Genomic DNA, 27,724 nt, shown 5'->3' with positions numbered 1-27,724 from the left:
CTACCAAAGAAAATTCATTACATTGGGTCCATCAGACTGCCCCCATCAGAGCGGCCCCTTCAGTAATGTGCCCCCATCAGAGCGGCCCCTTGAGTAATGTTCCCCCCCCCATCAGAGCGGGCCCTTGAGTAATGTGCCCCCCCATCAGATCGGCCCCTTGAGTAATGTGCCCCCCCCCATCAGAGCGGCCCCTTGAGTAATGTGCCCCCCCCCCATCAGAGCGGCCCCTTGAGTAATGTGCCCCCCCCATCAGAGCGGCCCCTTGAGTAATGTGCCCCCCCCCCATCAGAGCGGCCCCTTGAGTAATGTGCCCCCCCCCCCCCCCCCATCAGAGCGGCCCCTTGAGTAATGTTCCCCCCCATCAGAGCGGGCCCTTGAGTAATGTTCCCCCCCATCAGAGCGGCCCCTTGAGTAATGTTCGCCCCCATCAGAGCGGCCCCTTGAGTAATGTTCGCCCCCATCAGAGCGGCCCCTTGAGTAATGTTCCCCCCCATCAGAGCGGCCCCTTGAGTAATGTTCCCCCCCCATCAGAGCGGCCCCTTGAGTAATGTTCCCCCCCCATCAGAGCGGCCCCTTGAGTAATGTTCCCCCCCATCAGAACAGCCCCTTGAGTAATGTTCCCCCCCATCAGAGCGGCCCCTTGAGTAATGTTCGCCCCCATCAGAGCGGCCCCTTGAGTAATGTGCCCCCATCAGAGCGGCCCCTTGAGTAATGTGCCCCCATCAGAGCGGCCCCTTGAGTAATGTGCCCCCATCAGAGCGGGCCCTTGAGTAATGTTCCCCCCCCCCATCAGATCGGCCCCTTGAGTAATGTGCCCCCCCATCAGAGCAGCCCCTTGAGTAATGTGCCCCCCCCATCAGAGCGGCCCCTTGAGTAATGTGCCCCCATCAGAGCGGCCCCTTGAGTAATGTGCCCCCATCAGAGCGGCCCCTTGAGTAATGTGCCCCCATCAGAGCGGCCCCTTGAGTAATGTGCCCCCATCAGAGCGGGCCCTTGAGTAATGTTCCCCCCCCCCATCAGATCGGCCCCTTGAGTAATGTGCCCCCCCCCATCAGAGCGGCCCCTTGAGTAATGTGCCCCCCCATCAGAGCGGCCCCTTGAGTAATGTGCCCCCCCCCATCAGAGGGGCCCCTTGCATCAGATTGCCTAGGCAAGAAAGGCAAAAAAAAAAAAAAAAAGTTTAAAACAAGAAAATATGATTAAAAATAATGTTGATTGGGAGAGTGAATTTCCACTTTAATGTTACTTTGAATATAATTGGGGTGTAACCCCACCTTGCTTTTTTGAGGAATAAGTGTCCTGTAGTAGTGTGGTCATTCTGCTATTTTCAGAAAAGATCTCCCAGGTTACAAAGCTGTGTATGTGGTTTGTGGAGGGAATAAAACTCACCCAGCCTACACAGGACTTCAGCACACCCATGGAATTCTTTTACCCTTTTAGCAAACTTTATTTCTCCTGGTGTGAATGCATAGTGTACAGATCACTTGATGAATGAGGTAGACGTGAATGCTTTCATGTTTCTTTTTTCTTTGGAGCTCATTTGGATGTTAGTCGTTTTTTTATCTTTTTATCCAGGTGCCTCGACGTCAACAGTGAAAGTGCCCTCCAATAGACTTCCTTCCCCCAAGAACCTGATCAGTTCCCCCGGCCAAATCCTGGCACAGTTCCCCAAGCATTACCAGCAGTTGCCAAAACATCAAATCCATCAAATGTCACCACAGGCTCCCCCGCTGTCACAGCCGTCCACTATTACCCAGCCAGCACCCACTCCACCTCCTCAGGTGCCACCAGGGATCAAGCCCACTATACAGATAAAGCAGGAATCTGGTGAGTACACTTCATGTTGTGGAAAAAAATCTCAACAGCCCGGAGTTCTTTAGAATAACCCCTTTGTGACACCAAGGGTCGTTCACACCTAGAAGCTCCAGACAAATTTTACAGCATCAGCATGCGTCAATTAACCACTTCAAGACCACAATACGTGTGTGTATTTATATATATATATGTGTGTGTGTGTGTGTGTGTATATAATATATTACACGTTGCGGCTTTTAAGTGGTTTATCAGTATTATGGCTGAAGATATTAGCCATAACCCCCGGTATCGTTTTCTTCAGCCTACTGTTGGTGTCCTCATGAAAGCGTTCCGAGCGGCTCGCCCGAGACCCGATCCGACAGTGTAGCCGGCTGGTACCAGAGGTGATCAGAGTAGATCATCTTTGACCCCCCCCCCCCTCCTCTATTGGAGAGCTGCATGATTAATCATTAAAGAATCGAGATCGCGATTTTACCCACCCTTGCAATCGTAACACAGCATTTCCTCAATTCAGTGCAGAGAATCACAACATCGTCAGGCGAGATAAAGAGAATTATTGTAACATTTCCTTCTTTTAGATCAAAGGGATGAACTTCGGTCTGTAAATGAGGGCAGTTTAACCACTTAAAGACTAAACCTTTTTCTGAAAATTGTTGCATACAAGTTAAAATTCTGTATTTTTTGCTAGAAAATTACTTAGAATCCCCAAACATTTTTTTTTTAGCAGAGACCCTAGAGAATAAAATGGTGGTTGTTGCAGTATTTTATGTCACATGGTATTTGCGCAGCTGTCTTTCAAACGCAATATTTTTGGAAATAATACTCTTTACTGTTTTTTTTGTTTTTTTTTTTTTCATTAAAGTTAGCCCAATTTTTTTGTATAATGTGAAAAATGTTACGCCAAGAGAATCGTGATCTTTATTCTAAGCAAAAAAATCGTGATTCTCATTTCAGCCAGAATCGTGCAGCTCTACTCTATGGCCTTCAAGGACCGGAGCAACGCCATGATGTCACTTCCAAGCGAGGCTGGAAGTAAATAAATATTTTTTTTTTAGTTTTTTTGTTTGTTTTGTTTTTGTTATCTTTTGTTTTTGCAGAGGAGAGATTTTTTTTTGTATTTTTTTTTTTTTGTATTTTTAACCCCATATCTCTCCATAAAGAGGACCTGCCATCCTTATTTCTATTAAAAGGGATGTTTACATTCCTTGTAATAGGAATAAAAGTGATAAAAAAAAGAATTAAATAAAGGGACAGAGTAAAAATAAAAAGTGCACGCAGAAGCGAACGCATACGTAAGTCATACACGCATATGTAAACTGTATTCACACCACACATGAGGTATCACCGCGAACGTTAGAGCGAGAGAAATAATTATATTGCTAGACCTCGTCTGTAACGCTAAACAGATAACCTGTAAGTATTTTGAAAGCCTTGCCTATGGAGATTTTCAAGTACCATAGTTTGTCGCCATTCTATGAGCCTGCACGATTATAACCACTTCGTGCCCAAGGCCGTCCTATGACGTCCTGGACTTTGAGTGGCGCTATCTAAATGATAGCCACAGGCATCATTCATATTTATTATTATTATTTTTTTTCTGCCATCGCTTCCCTGCAAAGTAAAAACAATCATTGCAGCTGTTCAGCTGTTTGATTGTTTTTACAGGAGGCGGGAGGGGACCGCCCATGTGATCGGCGAGGTGGAGAATGAATCGGGCGGCTGCGGAAGTTTACTATAGGGCTGACCGAGGACCAGAAGGTCCCTGGTCATCTCTATGACCTTCGGAGGCCAGTTGTCACATTATGATGTCACTTCTGACCTTGGCAGATGTAAACACTGCCATATTTTTAGCTGGAAAGGCTCAGATTGTTTGTTTGTTTTTTTTTTCCTTATGTTTTTGTTTTGCTCTGTTCATCTCAGGCTTTCCTGCATAGAGGAGAGATATGGGGTCCTATAGAGATTTTTAAAGTGTTAAACCACCATCTCATCTTTATATCATAGGCATAGGCATTAGGACACAGATTTTTGATGATATACAGATCTGTTAGTTTTGTAGCAGTGGGGAGAGGAGCAGATCAGCGATGGTGAGAGATGATAGGCAGGGAGGGGAGGAGGGGGATAGAGGAAGACGCAGGAGAGCTGCAGATAGCAGCGTATGACGGAGGCACATACATTGACAATGGTGTCAGGGCTCAGCAGCCCTGATATATTGTGGTCAGCGTACAGAGGGGAGGGTAGAAACTGGCAGAATGAGCCAGGTATTTCAGGTGATAGAGGGGGCCAAAATACAGTGCAAGCACTGTGCTGTATAACATGCTTTAAAAGAACAGGATCTTGATTTTTATTTTTTTGGAGTTGAAAAATGCTTTAGTACAGAAGTTTGGCACCATTCCACGAGTGTGACATGTTAGATATCTATTTACTTGGCACAACATCATCTTTCACATTCTGCAAAAAAATTTGGGCTAACTCGAAAAACCACTGTGCAAATACTGTGTTGACATAAAAAGTTGCAACGACCGCCATTCTATTCTTTAGGGTCTCTGCTAAAAAAAGAATATATAGATAATGTTTGGGAGTTCTGAGTAGTTTTCTAGCAAAAAAATTATGATTTTTACATGTAGGAGAGGAGTGCCAGAATAGGCCTGGGCTGGAAGTGGTTAAAGCGTGACATGTATCTATTCGGTGTAACATCTTTCACATTTCACAAAAAATTGGGGTTTAGGTTTTTTATTTTTATTCTCATTAAAGTATTTTTTTTTTTCCCCCAAAAAATTGCGTTTGCAATAAAAAAATTGCAACGATCGGCATTTTATTCCCTAGCGTCTCTGTTAACCCCTTCCCGACCGGCCGCCACAGTTGTACTGCGGCAGGTTGGCTCCCCTGGGCGAACCGACGTAACTGTTCACCTTTTGACCACTAGGGGGCGCTTGTTCTCACCCAGTCAGTCCCCTCCTCCTACAGTTAGAATCACTCCCTAAGGAACACAGTTAACCCCTTGATCGCCCCCTAGTGTTTAACCCCTTCCCCGCCAGTGATTTTTACACAGTAATTGGTGCCTTTTTATAGCACTGATCGCTGTATAAATGCCAATGGCCCAAAAATGTGTCAAAAGTGTCCGATGTGTCCGCCATAATGTTGCAGTCCTGATAAAAATCGCTGATCACTGCCATTACTAGTAACAACAAAAAATAATAATAAAAATACTATAATTATATCCCCTAGTTTGTAGATGCTATAACTTTTACATATCGGCCTAAACGGAGGAAAAAATTTTAGCTTTTTTTTTTTTAAAACGGGGGATATTTATTATAGCAAAAGGTACAAAATAATGTAGTTTTTTTTTTTTTTTTTCAAAGCTGTGGCACTATTTTTGTTTTTAGCCGCAAAAAATAAAAACCGCAGAGATGATAAAATACCACCAAAAGAAAGCTCTATTTATGTGAAAAAAAGGACGTCAATTTTGTTTGGTTACGTCGCACGACCGCGCAATTGTCAGTTAAAGCGACGCAGTGCCGTATCGCCAAAAAATGGCCTGGTCATTGCAGCAGCCAAATCTTCCGGGGGTGAAGTGGTTAAACAAAGTGTATGATGTTTGGGGGTTAGAAGTAATTTTCTTTCAAAAAAATACTAATTTAGACCTGAAAAAAAGTGCCAGAAAAAGCCTGCTCTTTAAAGTGGTTAAAGGGGAACTACGCTGCATCTGAGCACCACAAACCATTGAATTCATTTTTAATATACAAAGCAACCCCAACCCCCCCCCAATCCATCCATGTCTCCATGTTTTTATTTTGCTGAGAAATCACTTTGAAAAACAGTCCCCATAGGGATGGCCATCTTGAGTAAGGGCAGAAGATTTATCTAGCACTTCCTGGAATCAATTTGCCATTAGCTCAAGCATGCAAGCAGGAGGGTGTGCTTAGCGGAGAAAACCCTTCCTGAAGACTCCTGGGATGTAGGACATCATTTACCTAGGCCTGGAAATCCTATAAAGAACAGAAAAAAAAAAAAGTAAATGGGAAATGAAATCATATCTGTTTACTAATGCCAACAGCCAAATTTTATATAAGGGCCAGTTCACACCACATGCAGTCCAGTGCATTTTTTTTTTTCTGCATCAAAAACGCATAGAAAGTAGGTTATATGGTTTTCAATGGCATAGCTCACATAGCTCCAGAAAAAAAAGTAGAACATGCTGTATTTTTCCTGGACTGTACTGGAACGCTGTAAAAAGCATCAAAAACGCACTGGAACACCCACGTTCTTATTTAGGGTTAAGGAAAAAAAAAGGGGGGGGGGGGGGGGAATGCACTGGAACGCATCAAAAACGTGCATGCAAAAAAGCATCTGGAGCACTTCCGGACTGCGTTTCTCTGGTGTGAACTGGCTCTAAGGCTGCTGAATATCATTTGTATTTCAATAAAATTTAAATTTTGTGTTACTTTTTTTTTTTTTCTTTAATGTCCTGCAGGTGTTAAGATCATCACACAGCAGGTCCAGCCCAGTAAAATCCTCCCCAAACCGGTGTCCGCCGCCTTGACGAGCAGCAGTAACGCCCCCATCATGGTTGTGAGCAGCAATGGGGCCATCATGACGACTAAACTGGTCACCACACCAAGCGGTAAGAGTTCACGCCACCGGTTGTTTTCTCACCTTACTTTAAGAGCGGTGATGGCGAAACTTGGCACCTCAGATATTTTGGAACTACATTTCCCATGATGCTCATGCACTCTGCAGTGTAGATATTTGTATAAATTATTCCTGCGCTACCTTGGAAAAATGGTAAATACGGACAGCTGCAAACACTGAATGGGATCAGACATTGTGATGTTTTTAATCAGCTGAAGGATATATATCCACTTTTTGGATTCATCACAGGATACTGTGCATGCAGACGCATTATCCGCATACCCTTCACCTTTATATACAATTGTATCCATATGCACAATGATACTTTAGCACTTTAGGCACTTTTTGGATTTATCACAGGATACTGTGCATACAGACGTATTACCTGCATACCCTTCATCTTGTATATGCAATTTTATTTATAGGAGTTGCACAAAGACACTTTAGCACTTGGAGGTTTATTTGCACATGTTACATTAGCACTAGAGGTGTATGAGGATTGATTTTATCTTTGTCCCCTACACATATTGCACTGTGTTTGTTCTGATATCAGATATAGGACAAACATTCACTTCAACACCGTTGACCTTTATCACAGGATACTGTGCATCCAAACACATTACCTTTATACCCTGTATTAGTATACACTTTCACACAGATACACGTTTTTTTTGGACGAGCGCAGCACTATTTATGTTTATACACTCTGCAGTGTAGCTGAGCATCATGGGAAATGTAGTTCCAAAACATCTGGGGTGTGAGGGTTCGCCATCACTGCCTTAGAGGAAATTATTCCAGAGGGAATGCAGAAAACCTCTGTACCCGCCTTCCTCTGCCTGCTCAACATCACCACCCGTTGGTTTCATCACTCCTCCTGCTGAGCAGTTCTAAGACTTAACCACTTCCGGATCGCCCACCGCCGTTAGACGTCGGTACTTTGAAGAGGATTATCGTTGTTATGGCAGCTGCTAGTTGCCATAACCCTGGTATCCTCTTCTTCAGCGGGCGGTCCGCTTCAAGATAAAAGTGGTCTCTGCGGCGGATTTGCCGCAAGATCACTTTTATCGGCGGCGGGAGAGGGGCCCCTCCGCTGCTTACCCACCCTCCTGAACCGTACCAGGCCGCATGCCCTCAACATGGGGGGGTGGGTGCTTTGGGGCAGAGGGGGCACTGCGCCCCCCCCCCAAAGCATATTGCCCTCATGTTGATGAGGACAAGGGCCCCTTCCTGACAACCCTGGCTGTTGGTTGTCGGGGTCTGCGGACGGGGCGCTTGTCGGAATCTGGGAGCCCCTTTTAATAAGGGGGTCCCCAGATTCCCCCCCACCCTACGTGAATGAGTAATGGGGTACCCATTCACCTGGAATAAAAAGTGTCAAAAATAAAACACACTACACAGGTTTTTAAAGTAATTTATTAGGCAGCTCCGGGGGTCTCTTCCGACTTCGGGGGGGGTCTCTTCCGACTTCTCCGCTCTCTCCGGCCTCTTCTCGGCACTCTTCGTTTCTTCTCCCGCTGTCTTCTGCCTGGGTCTTCTGCTCTTTTGCCCACTCTTTTCCTAGCTCTTGCCCGGTCTTCTCCGTTGTCTTCTTCCCTCTGCTCTTTGTCCAATGTTGACTCGACGCTCTCTCCCGCTGTAATGCCATGTGTGCTGTGCGCAACGACTTATATAGGCACTTGGCGTGGTCACCGGGTGATGACATCTGGTGACTCCACCCCTCATGACGTCACCACCCCATCATGCCCTGGGTGGTGACGTCATAAGGGGTGGGGCATGATGGGACCACGCCCAGTGCCTATATAAGTTGTTGCGCACCGCACACACGGCATTACAGCGGGAGAGAGCGTCGTCTCAACATCGGATGAAGAGCAGAGGGGAGAAGACCAGGCAAGAGCTAGCAAAAGAGTGGGCAAAAGAGCAGAAGACAGTGGGAGAAGAGGCCGGAGAGAGCGGAGAAGTCGGAAGAGACCCCCAGAGCGGCCTAATAAATTACTTTAAAAACCTGTGTAGTGTGTTTTTATTTTTGACGCTTTTTATTCCAGGTGAATGGGTAGGGATACGATGTACCCCATACTTATTCAGGTAGGGTGGGGGCCAGGATCTGGGGGGCCCCCTTATTAAAAGGGGCTTCCAGATTCCGATAAGCCCCCCCGCCCGCAGACCCCGACAACCAATGGCCAGGGTTGTCGGGATGGGGCCCTTGTCCTCATCAACATGGGGGAAAGGTGCTTTGGGGGGGTGCAGTGCCCCCTCTGCCCCAAAGCACCCACCCCCCCATGTTGAGGGCATGCGGCATGGTATAGTTCAGGAGCGAGGGGGGGCGCTCGCTCATCCCCACCCCCTTTCCTGACCTGCCGGGCTGCGTGCTCGGATAAGGGTCTGGTATGGATCTTGTGAGGACCCCCATGCCATTTTTTTTGGCGTGGGGCTTCCCCTTAAGACCCATACCAGACTGAAGGGTCTGGTATAATTTTTTTTTGGGGTGGGGGGGGACCTCACGCAATTTTTTTTTTTTTTTTTCTTAAATTTTCGCGGGGTTTCTCCTTCAAGATTCTCAGCACACAAGTCGCATCATCTTGATCCGACTTCTGGTGCGACTTCTATTCAAATCAATGGGCTCCCATAGGGAACCATTGATTTTGAATAGAGACAGAAACGCCAGACGAGGCTTAACACCGCGTTAAGCCTCGTTAAATCGTGTTTAACACCTTTTGTTGGTGTCTGACGGTTTTTACAGCTCTAGCACTGGAGCCTCAGAACGCACTGGTCCTGTTTTTTTTTTTTTTTTTTTTTGCAGCTTAAAAACGGCTATGCCATTTACAGATCAAAAACGCTATGGTGGGCATGAGGCCATAGGCTAACATGGAGAGGCGTTTTTAAGCTGCAAAAAAACGCTCATAAAAGCAGCTGTAAAAACGTCTGTGGGCATGAGGCCTTGAAAGTTGAATTATTGCATCCATTTAACTTTTTATGTTTTAATTAGCAAAAAAAATAAAAAAATATGCTTTCTTGTTCCTTAGGCACACAAGCCACATACACACGACCGGCTGTCAGCTCGGCACTCAGTGCTCGTATGGCAGCTACCCCCGGTGCTACCTACGTAAAGACAACCAGCGGAAGCATCATCACTGTTGTGCCAAAATCTCTGGCGACGCTGGGAGGGAAGATCATCAGCAGCAACATTGTGTCTGGTGAGTGTCACATAGGGAAGCAAACTTGGCAGTGATGGGGAGAAGAAACTGTCCGCTCATTGGTTAATTCACTAAGCGTTAAATAACGGCAAATAAAATTTCGTTAAAATAACGCATGCGGTAAATCAGATTGTTCGGTAACTACCGCATTTTCTCATGCGGTAATTTATCGCACGTGTTGATGGTTAAGGGTTGTTTAAGGTCATTTCCTTAACATTTTACGTTATAACATGTTTGTTATTTTTCTTTTTCAAAAAATATTTTGTAATCTAACATTTTTTACAGTTATCTGTATTTGGGGGGCATTGAAATTTGAACTACTTTCTCAAACTTATGTCTCCTGATGCTTGGTAATCCAAGCTGTCTTTTTCATGTGGATCTGTTTCCTGAACATACAGTATCTCACAAAAGTGAGTACACCCCTCACATTTTTGTAAATATTTTATTCTATCTTTTCATGTGACAACACTGAAGAAATGACACTTTCCTACAATGTAAAGTAGTGAGTGTACAGCTTGTATAACAGTGTAAATTTGCTCTCCCTCTCAAAATAACTCAACTCACAGCCGTTAATGGCTAAACCAAAAGTGAGTACACCCCTATTTCATGGTTTCAGTAATCCATGTCCTTAGTCTGCTTGTCTTCAGCAAACTGTTTGCGCTGTATGGTCTTGACCACCGTGCTGCAGCTCAGTTTCAGGGTTTTGGCAATCTTATTATAGCCTAGGCCTAGGATATGCAATTAGCGGACCTCCAGCTGTTGCAGAACTACAACTCCCATGAAGCATAGCAAGACTCTGACAGCCACAAGTATGACACCTAGAGGCAGAGGCATGATGGGACTTGTAGTTTTGCAACAGCTGGAGGTCCGCTAATTGCATATCCCTGGCCTAGGCCATCTTTATGTAGAGCAACAATTCTTTTTTTTTTTTTTTTTTTTTTTAAGATCCTCAGAGAGTTCTTTGCCATGATGTCCATGTTGAACCTCCAGTGACCAGTATGAGAGAGCGATAACACCAAATTTAACACACCTGCTCCCCATTCACACCTGAGACCTTGTAACACTAACGAGTCACATGACATCGGGGAGGGAAAATGGCTAATTGGGCCCAATTTGAACATTTTCACTTAGGGGTGTACTCACTTTTGTTACCAGCGGTTTAGACATTAATGGCTGTGTGTTGAGTTATTTTGAGGGGACAGCAAATTTACACTGTTATACAAGCTGTACACTCACTACATTACATTGTAGCAAAGTGTCATTTCTTCAGTTCTTCAGTCGGATCTTCAGAATAACAACGTAGGAATCTGCAACAAAGTTTGTTAAAATCCTTGCAGTGTACGGCCCCTTTCACATGAGGCGGACTCTGTTTCTACGGAGCCCGCCTCGGTCCGCCGGCTCAGCGGGAGATCAGTCCGTTGATCTCCGCTGAGCCGGCGGATGACAGGTCCCTCTCTGCTCACTGAGCGGGGAGGGGCTTGTCAGGCGCCGCTGCCGCCTATGGAGGGATCGGACGAAAACGGACAGTGTGTCCGTTTTCGTCAGATCTCACCCGATCCGATCCGCCAGCGACGGATCTGGACGTAGAGCCATCCGTCTGCTTTTAGCGGATCGGACGGGGTCGGATGTCAGCGGACATGTCTCCGCTGACATCCGACGCTCCATAGGCTAACATGGATCGCCCGTTCAGGTCCGCCATCAAAACTGACAAACGGACCTGAACGGTCCGATCGTGTGAAAGGGGCCTTAATCACCCAGAGGGGAATGTTTTTGAGAAAAAAAAAAAAGTTACTCTTTAGTGGACAAATGCAGCCTGTTTTTGCCTTCAGTTTTGGACTCTTCAGAGACCATTGCAGATGACAAGATCTAGCTGCTTAGACATGTCTATGGAAGGGGAACAAAAGCCCACGGACTTAAGACCTTGTACTGTTTTTAAGGAAAGATTTTAGAAAAAAAAAATCCTGATTTTCTAAAACCTAACAAAAGAAAAGCCAAAAAGTAATCGCAAGCAATTAAAGTAGAGGTCCAACCTAAAAAAAAAAAAAAAAAAAAAAAAAAAAAAAAAAATACATAAAAACGCTCCTTTTAAATACATTAAAAAAACATTTGAAAAAAAAAAAAAAAAAAAAAACTTACCAGAAATGCCTGTTGCTAGGCAGAGCATCCTAATCTGCCACTTCCTATTCCGCAGTGATCTTCAGTTTTCTCCTCCTCGCGTTGATTTCTGGGAAATTTGGGCGCAGTGTGTTCTGGGACCTGTGTGTGTCACAGAAGACAGCCGCCCGTTCAGAAATCGCCGGGGGACTCGCACATGCGCAGTAGGAAACTGGCAGTGAAGCCGCAAGGCTCCACTGCGTGTTTCCCTTAGGCCCCTTTCACACTGGGGCGGTTTGCAGACGATATTGTGCTAAAAATAGCGCCTGCAAACTGACCCGAAACAGCCGCTGCTGTCTCGCTTTCACACTGGAGCGGTGCACTAGCAGGATGGGAAAAAAAGTCCTGCTAGCAGCATCTTCGGAGCGATGTATACACCTGCTTTGCGGTGGTTTTTAACCCTTTCTTGATCGCTAGCGGGGGGTAAAACCGCCCCGCTAGTGGGCGAATACCGACGGTAAAGCGCCGCTAACAATAGCGGTGCTTTGACGCCGCCCCCGTGTGAAAGGGGCCTTAGTGAGGATGGCGGCGCCGGCACACGATATGAGGGACGGATCGGCCTGGGGGGGGGGGGGGGGCGACATTGTGGACTCCCTGGACAGGTAAGTGTCCATATATTAATAAGTCAGCAGCTACAGTGTTACGGCTGGAACACCCCTTTTTAGATGTTCTCTTTCAATGATCTGTTCATACTGAGTGCTATGGCTTGGATTGCATTTTACCAAATACATTTTGTTTATCCCACCTTCTAGAATGTAATGGTGTTTTTTTTTTTTTTTTTTTCCCTCTGTAGGGCAGAGGGCGTTTTCTTCTATTTATTTTATTTCAGCTATTTTATAGTGTGAGAGTTCTGGTTACAGCTGCCCTGTGTCTGTCTTACAAGGTGTTATGATGGGCTGGTGTCTCCAGACGGTGCTACATTCATGTGACACCTTGTAACTTTGCTCCGCTGGCCCATTAAACTCCTCACTGTTTATTCAGTACCCTTTATATAGTGCTAGCAGCACGTCTGCCACGGACAGCAGGTAAAGAAAAAAAAAAAATCACCCCATGTGATGTATTTTCAGGGATATGTCTGGGCAAGTTCACTAAGGCAGATATTGGATTGTAAATTATATGCATATAATATTGAAAAAAAAAAATGTGTGTAATATGTATGTATGTGTGTGTGTATGTATGTATATGTATATATATATATATATATATATATATATATATATATATATATATATATATGTATATATATGTGTGTGTGTATATATATATATATATATATATATATGTATATATATATATGTATGTGTGTGTGTGTGTGTGTGTGTGTGTGTGTGTGTGTGTATGTGTGTATGTATGTATGTGTGTATATGTATATATATATATATATATATATATATATATATATATATATATATATATATATATATATATATATAATATATATTAGAGGTCGACCGATATATCGGCCGATATTTGGCTTTTTTTACTTAATCGGCATCGGCCGATTGTGCTGATAAAAAAAAGCCGATTAACCGCTTGCCGACCGGCGCACGCCGATGTACGTCGGCAGAGCGGCATGGCTGGGCAAATGGGCGTACCTGTACGTCCATTTGAATTTCCCGCCGTGCGTGCGCGCCGCCGGCCGGGAGCTCCGTGAGTCGGGTCCCGCGGGCTCGATCGCCGCGGGGATACCCGCAATCGCCTCACGGAGCGGATGAACGGGGAGATGCCGTTGTAAACAGCATCTCCCCGTTCTGCCTAGTGACAAGTGTCACTCGATCTCTGCTCCCTGTCATCGGAGCAGAGATCAGTGACGTCACCCACACAGCCCATCCCCCTACAGTTAGAATCACTCCCTAGCACACACTTAACCCCTCCCCGCCCCCTAGTGGTTAACCCCTTCACTGCCAGTGTCATTTACACAGTAATCAGTGCATTTTTAATCGCACTGATCGCTGTATAAATGACAATGGTCCCAAAAAATGTGTCAAAAATGTCCGACATGTCCGCCATAACGTCGCAGTCACAATAAAAATCGCTGATCGCCGCCATTACTAGTAAAAAAAAAAAATTATTAATAAAAATGCCATAAAACTATCCCCTATATAGTAAACACTATAACGTTTGCGCAAACCAATTAATAAACGCTTATTGCGATTTTTTTTTTTTTTTTTTTTTTTTTTTTTTTTTACCAAAAATATGTAGAAGAATACGATCGGCCTAAACTGAAGAGAAAAATTTTTTTTTATATATTTTTGGGGGATATTTATTATAGCAAAATGTAAAAAATAATGCGTTTTTTTCAAAATTGTCGCTCTTATTTTGTTTATAGCGCAAAAAATAAAAATCGCAGAGGCGGTCAAATACCACCAAAAGAAAGCTCTATTTGTGGGAAAAAAAGGATGTCAATTTTGTTTGGGAGCCACGTCGCACGACCGCGCAATTGTCAGTTAAAGCGACGCAGTGCCGAATCGCAAAAAACGCTCTGGTCAGGAAGGGGATAAATCCTTCCGGGGCTGAAGTGGTTAAATGACTTCTGTAATAGAAGTCAATGCAAGTTTTCTGGAGTTATCTGTGGAGAGGATTCTCTCTTCCCTGGGCAGCCTGCCAAGTCTGATAAGAAGATACATTGTATCTTTTCAAGTTCTTTTATCAATAGACTGAACTCTGTGTGTAGAAGTTCTCAGTTTAACCATTTAAAGACTAAATCTTTTCTGATACTTGTTGCTTACAAGTAAAAATCCTGTATTTTCTGCTAGAAAATCACTTAGAACCCCCAAACATTATATATATATTTTTTTTAGCAGAGACCCTAGGGAATAAAATAGCGGTTGTTGCAATATTTTATGTCACACGGTATTTGCGCAGCGGTCTTTCAATCGCAATTTAAAAAAAAAAAATTAATGAAATAAAAAAAAAAAAAAAAAAAAGCCGTAAAGTAAGCCCATTTTTTTTCGTCCAAAAGTTTTGATTACCTGTTTTTGTGTATTTAATATTTAAGATATAGTTTATTTTTTTTTTTATAATCTAAATTATACATACAAGTGAACTGATTGGAGGTTTGTTTTGTTTAATGTTTAAATGTAAAAAAATTTCTGTATTACTTAAGGTTGCTTTCACACTGGAGCGGGCATGCGTTGACGGTAAAATGCTGTTAGTTTTAGCGGCGCTTTACCGTCATTTTAGCGGCGCTATTCGGCTGCTAGCGGGGCGCTTATAACCCAACTAGCGGCCGAGGAAGGGGTTAAATGCGCCCATGAATCGCTGCTGCCGAAACGCTTTGCAGGCGATTCGGCAGCGGTGCACATTCATTTCAATGGGCAGGAGTGGTGGAGGAGCGGTATACACCGCTCCAAAGATGCTGCTTGCAGGACTTTTTTTTAACATCCTGCCAGCGCATTGCCTCAGTGTGAAAGCACTCGGGATATCACACTGAGACTGCAGGGGAGCCGTTTTACAGGCACTTTACATGCGCTCTTTTTAGCCCAAAAGCGCCTGAAAAACACCCCAGTGTGAAAGGGGTCTAACTGTTAGATTTTATGAGATGAAAGGGAAAAAAAAAAAAAAAAAAAAAAGAAAAAAAATCGGCCTAATATATCGGCCCAAAAAAATCGGCATCATATATCGGCCACCGCGATTTCTAAATATCGGCATCGGCCAGAGAAAAACCCATATCGGTCGACCTCTAATATATATATGTATGTATGTATATGTGTGTGTATATGTATGTGTGTGTGTGTATATATATATATATATATATATATATATATATATATATATATATATATATATATATATATATATATATATTTTGTGTGTGTGTATATATATAAATGTAATATCTCTCGCTAGAGCTATATAGATAGTAGAGATATTATTTGTATATGTGTGTGTAGATAGAGATATATTTATATAAATAATATATAAACAATTTTTTTTTTCATTTTTTTCTTTCTTTTTTGTTTTTTGTTGCTGTGCGTCTTAAAGAGTGTATAAACACAAAAATGGATTATGCTTGCCTTTAGATGTGACTGCATTTTTCCAAGTTTTTTTTTTTTTTTATTTGATGATTCTGGCAGTAGCACACTTCTTGCCCAAGCCTGACAAAACTCATTTGCCCATATTGTATGAAGGTCAGCATAACCCCCCCCCCCCCCTTTTCTGCATAATATAGAGGAATGTGGTTGTGTAGTCCCCAGCTATATCTGAAAACAGTGTCATTGTTAAGCTTGCAGAACACACGGAGCACAGGGAGTTATCAACTCACATGATTTTTGGCAAGATCAACAGGTCTTTTTGGAACTTATTAAACAAACAAGCAAAAAATGCTTTCCATGGTATAATTTAAAAAAATGCAATACATTTCTGTTTTTGAGTTTAAATACACTTTAAAATTGCATTAAAATAAGTAACAGAAATAAAAGAAAATTAGATCATTAGAATTGTTTGGTTTGCTTTACTTCCTTGGTAATTCAATACATAAATTTGACCTTAAGTGGTTCTAAAGGCTCATTCTATACATGAATGTAAAAAACCTTCACTGTGCCCCCCCCCCCCCCCAAATACTTACTTGATGCCCATCTTAATCCAGCAGTGTGAACGAAGGCCTCAGCTTTTTGGGGACTCTCACTCCTCTTTGGCTGAGGCAGCAGCTGGAGTCATTGGCTCCCACTGCTGTCAAGCCAATGAGGTCAACGAGCCAGTAAGCCAATGAGGAGAGAGAGAGGGGGGAGGGCTGAGCAGTGGCTCTGTACGTGAATGGACACACGTAGATCAGCGGGTCGGGAGAGAGTCTGCTTTGGAGCCCTCATAGTCAGCTGCTTGCTCTGGGGGCAGGAGGGAGGGGCCAGGAGCGCCGATGGGGGACCAGAGAAGATTAGGTTCAGGGCTGCTCTGTGCACAGAGCAGGTGAGTATGACATGTTTGTTATTTCAAAGAAAAAAAAAAAACAGGAGCCTTTAATATCACTTAAAGTGATTGTAAAGTCTCTTGTTTGTTATTTTTATAGAAAAAAAAAAAATGTCATACTTACCTCCTCTGTTGCAGTGGATTTTGCACAGAGCAGCCCCGATCCTCCTCTTCTGTGCTCCTGTCCCCTCCCTTCTATTTAGTGCCTCCACAGCAAGCAGCTTGCTATGGGGCACCCGAGCTGAGTAATAGCTCCCTGTGTCCATTCAGGCCCCGCCCCCTCTCTCTCCTGATTGGCTGGCTGACTGCCTTTGACAGCAGCGAGAACCAATGGCACTGCTGCTGTGTCTCAGCCGATCAGGAAAGAGAGTCTCGGAAGGGCCGAGGCATTCGTGGACATCGCTGGACAGAGATGGGGCTCGGGTAAGTATTAGGGGGGCTGCTACACACAGGCTTTTTATCTTAATGTATAGAATGCATTAAGATAATAAACCTTCTGACTTTACAAACCCCTTTAACTTTTTCAAAAAATACTGTTACTGTTGGAATGATGTACCTGATGTAAAAATATCAAAAATATATATCCATGTATGGCCAGGCACGTTTCTTGGACAGATTTTTTTTTATTTTAATTAATTCTTTCTTTTCTGGTCAAGGTACGACGACAAAAATAACCACCATCCCCATGACTTCTAAACCAAATGTCATTGTGGTGCAGAAAACCACTGGGAAAGGGACGACCATACAGGGTATTCCTGGGAAGAATGTTGTGACAACTTTGCTAAACGCCAGTGTAAGTACACCACATTTGTACTACCTGATATCCCTATTTCACACTTCAAACCCCCCCCCCCTCCACCCCAAGTGTAATTGAAGTGCGATTAAAATGTCCTGTATGAAAACGTACACCAGTATCAAATCCAAAAGGTACATCCTAGGAAAATCCTATTACAAGGCTGGGCTTTAACCACTTGCCAACCAGCTCCTGTACATATACGACGGCAGGATGGCTCTCCTGCACAAATCGCCGTATATGTACAGCAGCTCCTTTAAAAGCCATAGCAGGCGTGTGCCGCCGGGGGACCTGATGTGCGTGGCCGGCGGGCGCGATCGGCACCGGCCACCTGCAATCGTGGGCACGAGAGCCAGAACGGGGATTTGTGTGTGTGTGTGTGTGTGTAAACACACAAATCCTTGTTCTGACAGGGGAGTAGAGACAGATCTGCTGTTTGCAGTAATTGCGAACAGAGATATGTCTCCTCCCCCAGTCAGTCCCATCCCCCCCCACAGGAAGAAACACTAACTAGGGAACACATTAAACCCCTTGATCGCCCCCTAGTGTTAACCCCTTCCCCGCCAGTGACATTTATACAATAACCAGTGCATTTTTATAGCACTGATCGCTGTATAAATGTCAATGGTCCCAAAAACGTGTCCGATCTGTCCGCCGCAATGTCGCTGTCCCGATAAAAGATCACTGCCATTACTAGTAAAATAAAAAGCCATAAATCTATCCTCTATTTCTTTCTCGAACATCACGGGACACAGAGCCACAGTAAATACTGATGGGTTATATAGGTATCACTGGTGATTGGACACTGGCACACCCTATCAGGAAGTTCAACCCCCTATATAATCCCTCCCCCTTGCAGGGATACCTCAGTTTTTACGCCAGTGTCTTAGGTGATGGACGTGTAAAGATGTCCTGTGCTGCGCTCCAAAGGGAATATCCTAAGATCCTATAGTGGGGCAAGCCAGGCGAACCGGATCCATTCAAAGTGTCTTTTCATGGCCGAATTGAATGGTACCCGGGCCTCGTGTCCGAAGAAACGAGGTTTTACCCGTAATGCTTCTCTTTTTAGAGAGCTGGACCCCGCAGATCAGAAAATGGCTTTAAACTTCCTAATTTCTGGCGAGGTGCTTTACGGTCCCAGAACTGTTGGATCCCCCTACTGATGGGGGCCCCAGTCTCTGACGGTTTTTTCAAACGGAGCCCACCGTGAGAGGTGAAGATTGGGTCTGTGTAAACAGCACCCTGCGGCTGGATAAGGTAAGAGGAGATTCCACAGAATTTTTGAGTTCTAGTGGCTTTTCTCCTTTAAGGTAAATGCATGCTATGCCTATTGTGACCACCGGGGGCTGCCAAGAGCACAAACCTACACATGCTGACTGACTGTCTCAGGTGTTAAGTGCTGATTATTCCCAGCATCTCAAAGCAGGCTGCAAGCAGGTAAGGTGGAAAGGGGGGATTTCTCATGTTTGAATGTTCCCCCCAGGCTAGAGAGGGGCCACAGGGGTCTAGAAAGTGGTTATACCACCCGGGCTCTGTGGCCTAATGGCCACCATCTCTGAAGATAGCCGTTCAGGCAAATCTTGTTACCAGTCTCCCTCCTTCTCCCCCCCCATCCCCAGCCTTTTCTCCAGAAGCAAGACAGGAGAGTCGGCAGTGCGGGAAGCGCTCGTTTTTTTTCAAAACTCGAGGGGGGGGGGGGGGCGGTAGAGGAGGGGGCGGGATGTCAGCACAGAGTGTTTAGACTCCCACTCAGGCCAGCTGCAGGCTATTAGAGGCACTCTGTACAGGTGCACTCAGCCTTCTGAGAGACACAGAGCTGACGGTCGCATGTAAGGTGGGACACAGGCATTCTCCTAGGCAGCATTTACTGAAGTAACACCAGACTGAGCATTGGGTAGCAAGGCTTTTAGCCAGACTACATCGCTCAGCGGGCAGTGTTCATTTGTATACCTCACACCTTGTTGCTTTGCACTATGGGTAGAAGAGGTTCAAGCACCCCAGGAACCAGAGACACTAGGGGATCTCGTTCAGGTTCTGAGGGCCCCCTGTCGGCAGCATCCTCCCCCCCTAAAGATGGGCCAGGGACGGCTAGCCAGGGAGAGCCATCGGGGTCAGGGGCTACACCTGCTTCTGGCACTTCAGCCCCTGTATATATTACACAAGAGGTTTTTTCCTCAACCATTAATGGTGTAAAGGAAAGATTAATGGCCGTGATTACGTCTTCACTCAGTGGAAGAAAACGCACTAGGCCTTCCTCTGTTCCCCAAGACCCTCAGACAGAGGAGCTCTGGGATAAAGGAGATGAATCCCTTTCAGAGGATCGGGATGGGATGGATGATTCCTCTTCGGGGGAATCAGGTGGAGAGGGACCCTCTGCGACTTCCCAAGAGGAGAAAGTCTTAGTGCAGATCCTCACTGGATTGGTCCGATCCACATTTAAGTTGCCCATACCTGAAACTGCTAAAGAATCCTCTTCTGCTTTGGGGTCACTGAAACCTTTCCAAGCAGCACATGCTTTTCCTGTTCATACTTTACTTGAAAAGCTTATTTATTCTGAGTGGGATCACCCAGACAAACGTTTTTTTCCGCCGAGAAAGTTTTCAACACTTTATCTGATGGAAGAAAAGTTTATTAAAATGTGGGGAATACCGGCTATTGATGCCGCCATTTCCTCCGTAAATAATAGCCTGACTTGTCCTGTAGACAATGCTCAGATGCTCAGGGATCCTGTAGATAAAAGGATGGAATCCCTATTGGATGTTTTCTCCTTAGCAGGATCAGTGGCCCAACCTGCAGTAGCAGCGATTGGAGTCTGTCAATACTTAAGAGACCATGTTAAGCAGGTCATCAAAGTATTACCTGAACAGCAGGCCCAGGGGTTTGCTAACCTTCCAGCGGCCTTATGCTTTGTGGTTGACGCCATTAGAGATTCTATCGTGCAAACCTCCCGTCTTTCACTGGGGTTGGTGCATATACGTAGAATCCTATGGTTGAAAAATTGGTCAGCCGAAGCACCATGTAAGAAGCTACTGGCTGGGTTTCCATTTCATGGTGCAAGGTTGTTTGGAGAGGACTTGGATAACTATATCAAGAGAATCTCTTGTGGGAAAAGCACTCTCTTACCTGTCAAGAAGAAGAGTAAGCGTCCCTCTTTCAAACGGACTCTTTCCCCAGCGCCGGGGGCTTCAGCCTCCAGGCAGTCTCGACGGCCGCCTCCATTGGGGTCCAGAGACAAGAGTCAACCCCAGGGACAAAAGAAGTCCTGGGGAAAGAAGCCTACTAGGCAACACTAAAACCTCTGCATGAGGGGGCGCCCCTGCTCACTCGAGTGGGGGGAAGACTGCGACAGTTCTCAGAGCTCTGGCACGAGGACTTCCAGGACAGATGGGTAATCTCCACGGTAACCTTAGGGTACAAGCTGGAGTTTCAGGAATTCCCTTCTCCTCGGTTCCTCAGATCAAATGTTCCCAGAGACCCAGAGAAGAAGCAGTCGCTCCTTCTAGCGTTAGAGCGACTTTTGTCGCAGGAGGTCATTATGATAGTTCCCGCAAAGGACCAGGGATTGGGCTTCTATTCCAACCTTTTTACGGTCCAAAAGCCAAATGGGGATGTCAGGCCCATTTTGGACTTAAGGGATCTGAACCGATTCCTAAGGATTCAATCCTTCCGCATGGAATCAATTCGAACAGTAGTTCCCACCCTGCAGGGAGGAGAATTTCTGGTATCAATAGACATCAGAGATGCATATCTGCATGTGCCCATTTTTCCTGCTCATCAGAAGTTTCTGCGCTTCGAGGTAGGAGGGCGCTATTTCCAGGTTGTGGCTCTGTCTTTCGGGATAGCCACTGCACCTCGAGTGTTCACAAAGATCTTGGCCAGATTAAGGGCTCAGGGTATAGCTGTCATAGCATACCTAGACGACCTGCTCTTGATAGACCGGTCGGTAGCCTCTTTGAATGGAAACTTGAGGACCACGGTCAGGTATCTAGAACACCTAGGTTGGATCCTCAACTTAGAAAAGTCTTTCCTAAAACCAGTAAGAAGACTGGAGTATTTAGGTCTGATTATAGATACAAGCCAGGAGAAAATATTTCTACCTCAGGCAAAGATCACTGCTTTGAGAGAGCTGATTCTGACAGTAAGGACCAAGAAGGGTCCCTCAGTCCGCCTTTGTATGAGGCTAATAGGGAAGATGGTGTCTTCATTCGAAGCAGTTCCCTATGCTCAGTTTCACTCAAGAATGCTGCAACACAGTATTCTGTCGACCTGGAACAAGAAGGTTCAGGCATTAGACTTTCCGATGCACCTGTCGCATGCGGTGCGTCAGAGCCTTAATTGGTGGCTCATACCCGAAAACCTGCAGAAGGGGAAATCCTTTCTACCGGTTACCTGGACGGTGGTAACAACAGATGCCAGTCTGTCAGGTTGGGGAGCAGTTCTGGAACAGGCTGCGGTCCAAGGGGTATGGTCCAAGACAGAGAGGACCTTACCCATCAACATTCTGGAGATCCGGGCGATACATCTAGCTCTAAAGGCCTGGACTATCAGGCTACAGGGTTGTCCGGTCAGGATCCAGTCCGACAATGCCACAGCAGTGGCTTATGTCAATCATCAGGGAGGCACCCGGAGCCGAGTTACTCAAAAAGAGGTGAACCAGATCTTAGTCTGGGCAGAGAAGCATGTGCCATGCATATCGGCAGTTTTCATCCCGGGAATAGAGAATTGGCAGGCGGACTATCTAAGTCGCCAGCAGTTACTTCCAGAGGAATGGTCTCTGCATCCTGACGTCTTTTGGGCCATATGCCAAAGATGGGGGGTTCCAGATGTAGATCTCTTTGCATCCCGATTCAACAAAAAGATAGACAGATTTGTGGCAAGGACAAAAGATCCTCTTGCATGCGGGACGGATGCGTTGGTGATTCCGTGGCATCGGTTCTCACTGATTTACGCATTCCCGCCTATTCTGCTACTACCACGACTCCTTCGCAGGATCAGGCAGGAAAGGAAGTCGGTACTTCTGGTGGCCCCCGCTTGGCCCAGAAGGACTTGGTATGCAGAAATAGTAAGGATGACGGTGGGTTCCCCGTGGACCCTACCGGTACGCCCAGACCTGTTATCTCAAGGTCCAGTGTTCCATCCTGCCTTACAAACGCTAAATTTGACGGTTTGGCTATTGAGACCCACGTTCTGAAGAGTCGTGGGTTCTCAGGTCCTGTCATATCTACCTTGATTAATGCAAGGAAGCCAGCTTCCAGGATGATTTATCATAGAGTCTGGAAGGCTTATATAACCTGGTGTGAATCCAGAGGTTGGCATCCCAGGAAATATGTCATAGGTAGAATCCTTGATTTTCTACAGATGGGATTAGAGATGAAGCTGGCCTTGAGTACCATCAAGGGCCAGGTCTCTGCTTTATCAGTATTATTTCAGCGGCCACTTGCTTCGCATTCTTTGGTCCGAAACTTTATGCAGGGGGTGATGCGTCTTAATCCTCCGGTTAAAGCGCCCCTAAACCCCTGGGACTTGAATTTGGTCCTGGCTGTGTTACAGAAACAGCCTTTTGAACCAATATGTCAGATTCCTTTGGTCTTGTTGACAAGGAAATTAATTTTTCTGGTGGCCATCTCTTCTGCTAGAAGAGTATCAGAATTAGCAGCTCTTTCCTGTAAGGAGCCTTATTTGATTATACACAAGGATAGAGTGGTACTATGCCCTCATCCTAGTTTTTTACCGAAGGTGGTTTCTGATTTTCATTTAAACCAAGACATTGTTCTACCTTCCTTTTTTCCAGATCCCTGTTCTCCGGAAGAGAGATCTCTACATTCGTTGGATGTAGTAAGAGCAGTTAAGGCCTATCTAGGGGCAACTACTCAGATCCGCAAGACGGATGTTTTGTTTGTGCTGCCAGAGGGTCCCAATAGAGGACAGGCAGCGTCAAAAGCTACCATTTCTAAATGGATTCGACAATTGATCATTCAAGCTTACGGTCTGAAACAGAAGATTCCTCCGTTTCAGATCAGGGCACATTCCACAAGGGCTATTGGTGCTTCTTGGGCAGTGCATCACCGGGCCTCTATGGCTCAAATCTGCAAGGCCGCAACCTGGTCTTCAGTCCATACATTCACCAGATTCTATCAGGTGGATGTGAGAAGGCATGAGGATATCGCCTTTGGGCGTAGTGTGCTGCAGGCAGCGGTACAGGGTCCTCAGGTCTGATTGCACCCTACTTGGTCGTGGTTCCCCCCCCTCAGGTAGCATTGCTCTGGGACATCCCATCAGTAATTACTGTGGCTCTGTGTCCCGTGATGTTCGAGAAAGAAAATAGGATTTTTTAAAACAGCTTACCTGTAAAATCCTTTTCTTTCGAAGGACATCACGGGACACAGAGGTCCCGCCCCTCTTCTAATACACTATATTGCTTGGCTACAAAACTGAGGTATCCCTGCAAGGGGGAGGGATTATATAGGGGGTTGAACTTCCTGATAGGGTGTGCCAGTGTCCAATCACCAGTGATACCTATATAACCCATCAGTAATTACTGTGGCTCTGTGTCCCGTGATGTCCTTCGAAAGAAAAGGATTTTACAGGTAAGCTGTTTTAAAAAATCCTATTTTTGTAGACGCTATAACTTTTGCGCAAACCAATCAATATACGCTTATTGGGATTTTTTTTTTTTTTTTTTACCAAAAATATGTAGAATACATATTGGCCTAAACTCATGAAGAAATTGAAAAAAAAACATTTTTGGGGGATATTTATTATAGCAAAAAGTAAAAAATATACTGTATATACTCGAGCATTAGCCGAGTTTTTCAGCACATTCTTTTTTATGCTGAAAATGCCCCCCTCGGCTTATACTCGAGTCAAGCACTTTTCTGCAGCAGAGAATGACATTTTCTGAACTGAATTTGGGGCCCCGTATCTCGTGGCCACTTAGGACTAGGAACCCCAAATTTGGTGTGCAAACCCAGTTGTACTAGCACTACAACATATCCAAAGCTGGGGTTCATTCTCTGCTGCAGAAAAGTGCTTGACATTTTCTGAACTGACTTTGAGGCCCTGTATCTAGGGGCCACTTGGTGCTAGGAACCCCAGATATGTTGTAGTGCTAGTTCCACTGGGTTTGCACACCAAATTTGGGGTTCCTAGCACTAAGTGGACCCGAGATACGGGGCCCCAAATTTGGTCAACTGTGTCCATCTGCAGCAATGTCATTTCGGGACCCTTTGGGTCCAGAGACCTCAAATTTTGGCTGCAGATAGGGGGCATCTAGGAACCCTTAACTACCGAGTTTGAAGTTCGGGGGGCCTATGGCTGCAAATGGGCATTGTTGACCCTCTGTTCCACTTACAGTAGCTGCGCATTTCTCACCCTAGGCTTATACTCGAGTCAATAAGTTTTCCCAGTTTTTTGTGGTAAGATTAGGTGCCTCAGCTTGTATTCGGGTCAGCTTATACTCGAGTATATACGGTAGTTTATTTTTATTTTTTCAAAATTGTTGCTTTTTTGTTTTTTTTTGTTTATAGTGCAAAAATTAAAAACTGCAGAGATGAGCAAATGCCACCAAAAGAAAGCTTCATTTGTGGGTGAAAAAGGACGTCAATTTTGTTTCGGTACAGCGTCGTATGACTGCGTAATTGTCAGTTAAAGCGACACAGTGCCGTATTGCAAAAAATTTCCTTGTCATAAAGGGGGAAAATCCTTCCGGGGCTGAGGTGGTTAATGGCACTGGCATGAGACAAAACACTTGTGTATATAAAAGACAAAATCTTTATTTACAATTCATAAAAACATTTGTGCATTTACACATTATTTAAAATGGTCACCAGTGCTCTAACTATGGGCCTGGTACAGAATATACCCCAGATGGACCAAAGCATGTCAACATGCATAATTGTGGGATTTAGTGGAGGTCCTAGACCCCTATGTTAGCCCAAAAGACTGGTTGTGCATGTTGATATCCTGCCATTTTGGATGTAAGCACATTATCTATTTACCCTGTACTTTTAGGATATGTTTGTATCTTTAGGTGGCTTGTAGCAATGTTTTTCTATTTATTTTCTATAGTTTGATAACTCGCACATTACGGTCCTGAGGAAGCTACACAGGCGAAACTGGTTGACCGACCTGTGGATTTGGACCTCCACACCATTACCTATTCTGTATAGGTCATTGTGTATGTGATTCTGCTTTGGTCTGTCCAGGGTATATTCTGTACCAGGCCCATAGTTGGCGCACTGGTGACCGTTTTAAATATGTGTATATGCACAAATGGTTTTTATGAATTGAAAATAAAGATTTTGTCATTTATATACAAGTGTTTTGTCTCATGCCAGTGCCATTAAAGTACCAAATAGTAGTAGGTTTTTTTCCTATACACCTTTTGTTCTTGTCACTATGGATTTGGCACAGTGGAGGTCATAATGCTCTCCAAGTACCAAATCTAGTTACTATGGGATGTGCACACATAAAGTAAACAAAAAAACTTGTTTACTTCCCCTGATTGAGCCAAATCTTTTTTTCTTTTGTGTCTCGCACGCTCCCCCTCCCAGACACAGCAGCTCACAGTGGGAGGGTTTCAGTAACAGAGGCAGTTCTGTAATCCAGAGAGCAGTGGGGAGAAGTAGGTGTGGCCAGGTGCTGATTGACAAGCTACAGGTCTGTGAATCGGCAGTAAAAATGCTGACAGCCCCCTGCAATATCTTCTCATCCTGCTGTAGTGTAAGCAGGCCCAGCCTTCATGAGAGGGGAAACTCTGCTCTGGATTCTGGAGCAGTGCAGCACCATTGCCACCCCATCACAGGAAGCTATATTAGGTGGGCTTCACTGGCAGCGTCAACAGCTATTTATGGAACTTTGCAGGTAGAAAAAGGACCTAGTTTTAACCACTTCAGCCCTGGAAGGTTTGCCCCCTCCCCCCTTCATGACCAGGCCCTTTTTTGCGATACGGCACTGTTACTTTAACGGACAATTGCGCAGTCGCGCAACGTTGTACCCAAATAAAATTGATGTCTTTTTTTTCCACAAATAGAGCTTTCTTTTGGTGGTATTTGATCACCTCTGCATTTTTTATTTTTTGTGCCATAAACAGAAAAAGACAGACAATTTTGAAAAAAAACAAACAATATTTTTTACTTTATGCTATAAAACGTGCCCAAGTAAAAAAACAAATTTCTTCATCAAATTAGGCCGATATGTATTCTGCTACATATTTTTGGTAAAAAAAAAATCCCAATAAGTGTATATTGGTTTGTGCAAAAGTCACAGCGTCTACAAACGAATGGCATACTTTTATGGAATTTCTATTTGTTTATTTTTTACTAGTAATGGCGGCGATCAGCGATATTTTTTTAGTGGGACTACGACATTGTGGCGGAAAAATCGGAAACTTAACTGACAGTTTTGACACTTTCTGGGGACCAGTGACGCAAATACACTGATCAGTGCTAAAAAAAAAAAAAGCACTGTTACTGTACAAATGACACTGGCAAGGAAGGGGATAACATCAGGGGCGATCAAAGGGTTAAATGTGTCCCTAGGGGGTGTCCTCTAACTGTGGGGGATGTGCTTTGACTTTGATCTCTGTTTCTGCTTAGCAGAAACACAAGATCCCCATCTTCCCCTCTGGCAGAACAGCGGTCTGTCTTGTTTAGATAGGCAGACTGCCTTTCTGCCTCTCCTGAGAACGATCGGCGGGTTAACATCAGGGGTGATCAAAGTGTTAAATGTGTCCCTAGGGGGTGTCTTATAACTGTGGGGGATGTGCTTTTACTTTGATCTGTGTTTCTGCTTAGCACACAAGGTCTCCATCTTCCCTTCTGTCTTGTTTAGACTGCCATTCTGCCTCTCCTGAGAACTATCGGCGGGTCCTGGTGGGGGGCATTGCCTCTGCCGGACCCGCTGATTGGCTCCTGCTGTGTCCAATCACAGCTGGAGCGGGTCACCGGTGGCATGGGTGCGTGCCCCCCCCAGACCCCGTGCACGAAATTGCGTACAGGTACGTGATTTCCTGCTTGAGGGCTGCCCTGTCGCAGTTATTTACATGGGGCAGTCCAGAAGCAGTTAATGGGGAAAGCATAGTTCCCCTAAACCTTCTTCCCTTCACTACTTGTCCTGTAGACACACAAGGAAGTGAAGGAAATCATTGTAATCAAAGTTTTCCCTTTTTTATTTCTGTCCTGTTGACAGCCCTGACAACTTTACTTTTTTTTTTTTAATTTTTATTTTATTATTTTTT

The 27,724-nt window shown here is 44.8% G+C and overlaps 1 protein-coding gene across 1 annotated transcript in view; it reads left to right on the top strand.

Moving 5' to 3' along the window:
- Window positions 1-27,724, top strand: part of EMSY (EMSY transcriptional repressor, BRCA2 interacting) — a 52,422-nt gene that overhangs the window by 14,308 nt on the left and 10,390 nt on the right. The window contains 5 exon segments of the mRNA XM_073612870.1: window positions 1,576-1,827; window positions 2,770-2,847; window positions 6,287-6,436; window positions 9,465-9,635; window positions 17,351-17,487. Coding sequence (XP_073468971.1) covers window positions 1,576-1,827; window positions 2,770-2,847; window positions 6,287-6,436; window positions 9,465-9,635; window positions 17,351-17,487 — 788 coding nt within the window.

Source organism: Aquarana catesbeiana, linkage group LG02 (assembly GCF_042186555.1).
Source record: "Aquarana catesbeiana isolate 2022-GZ linkage group LG02, ASM4218655v1, whole genome shotgun sequence".
NCBI lineage: Eukaryota > Metazoa > Chordata > Amphibia > Anura > Ranidae > Aquarana > Aquarana catesbeiana.
This window is presented reverse-complemented; position numbering and strand designations above follow the sequence as displayed.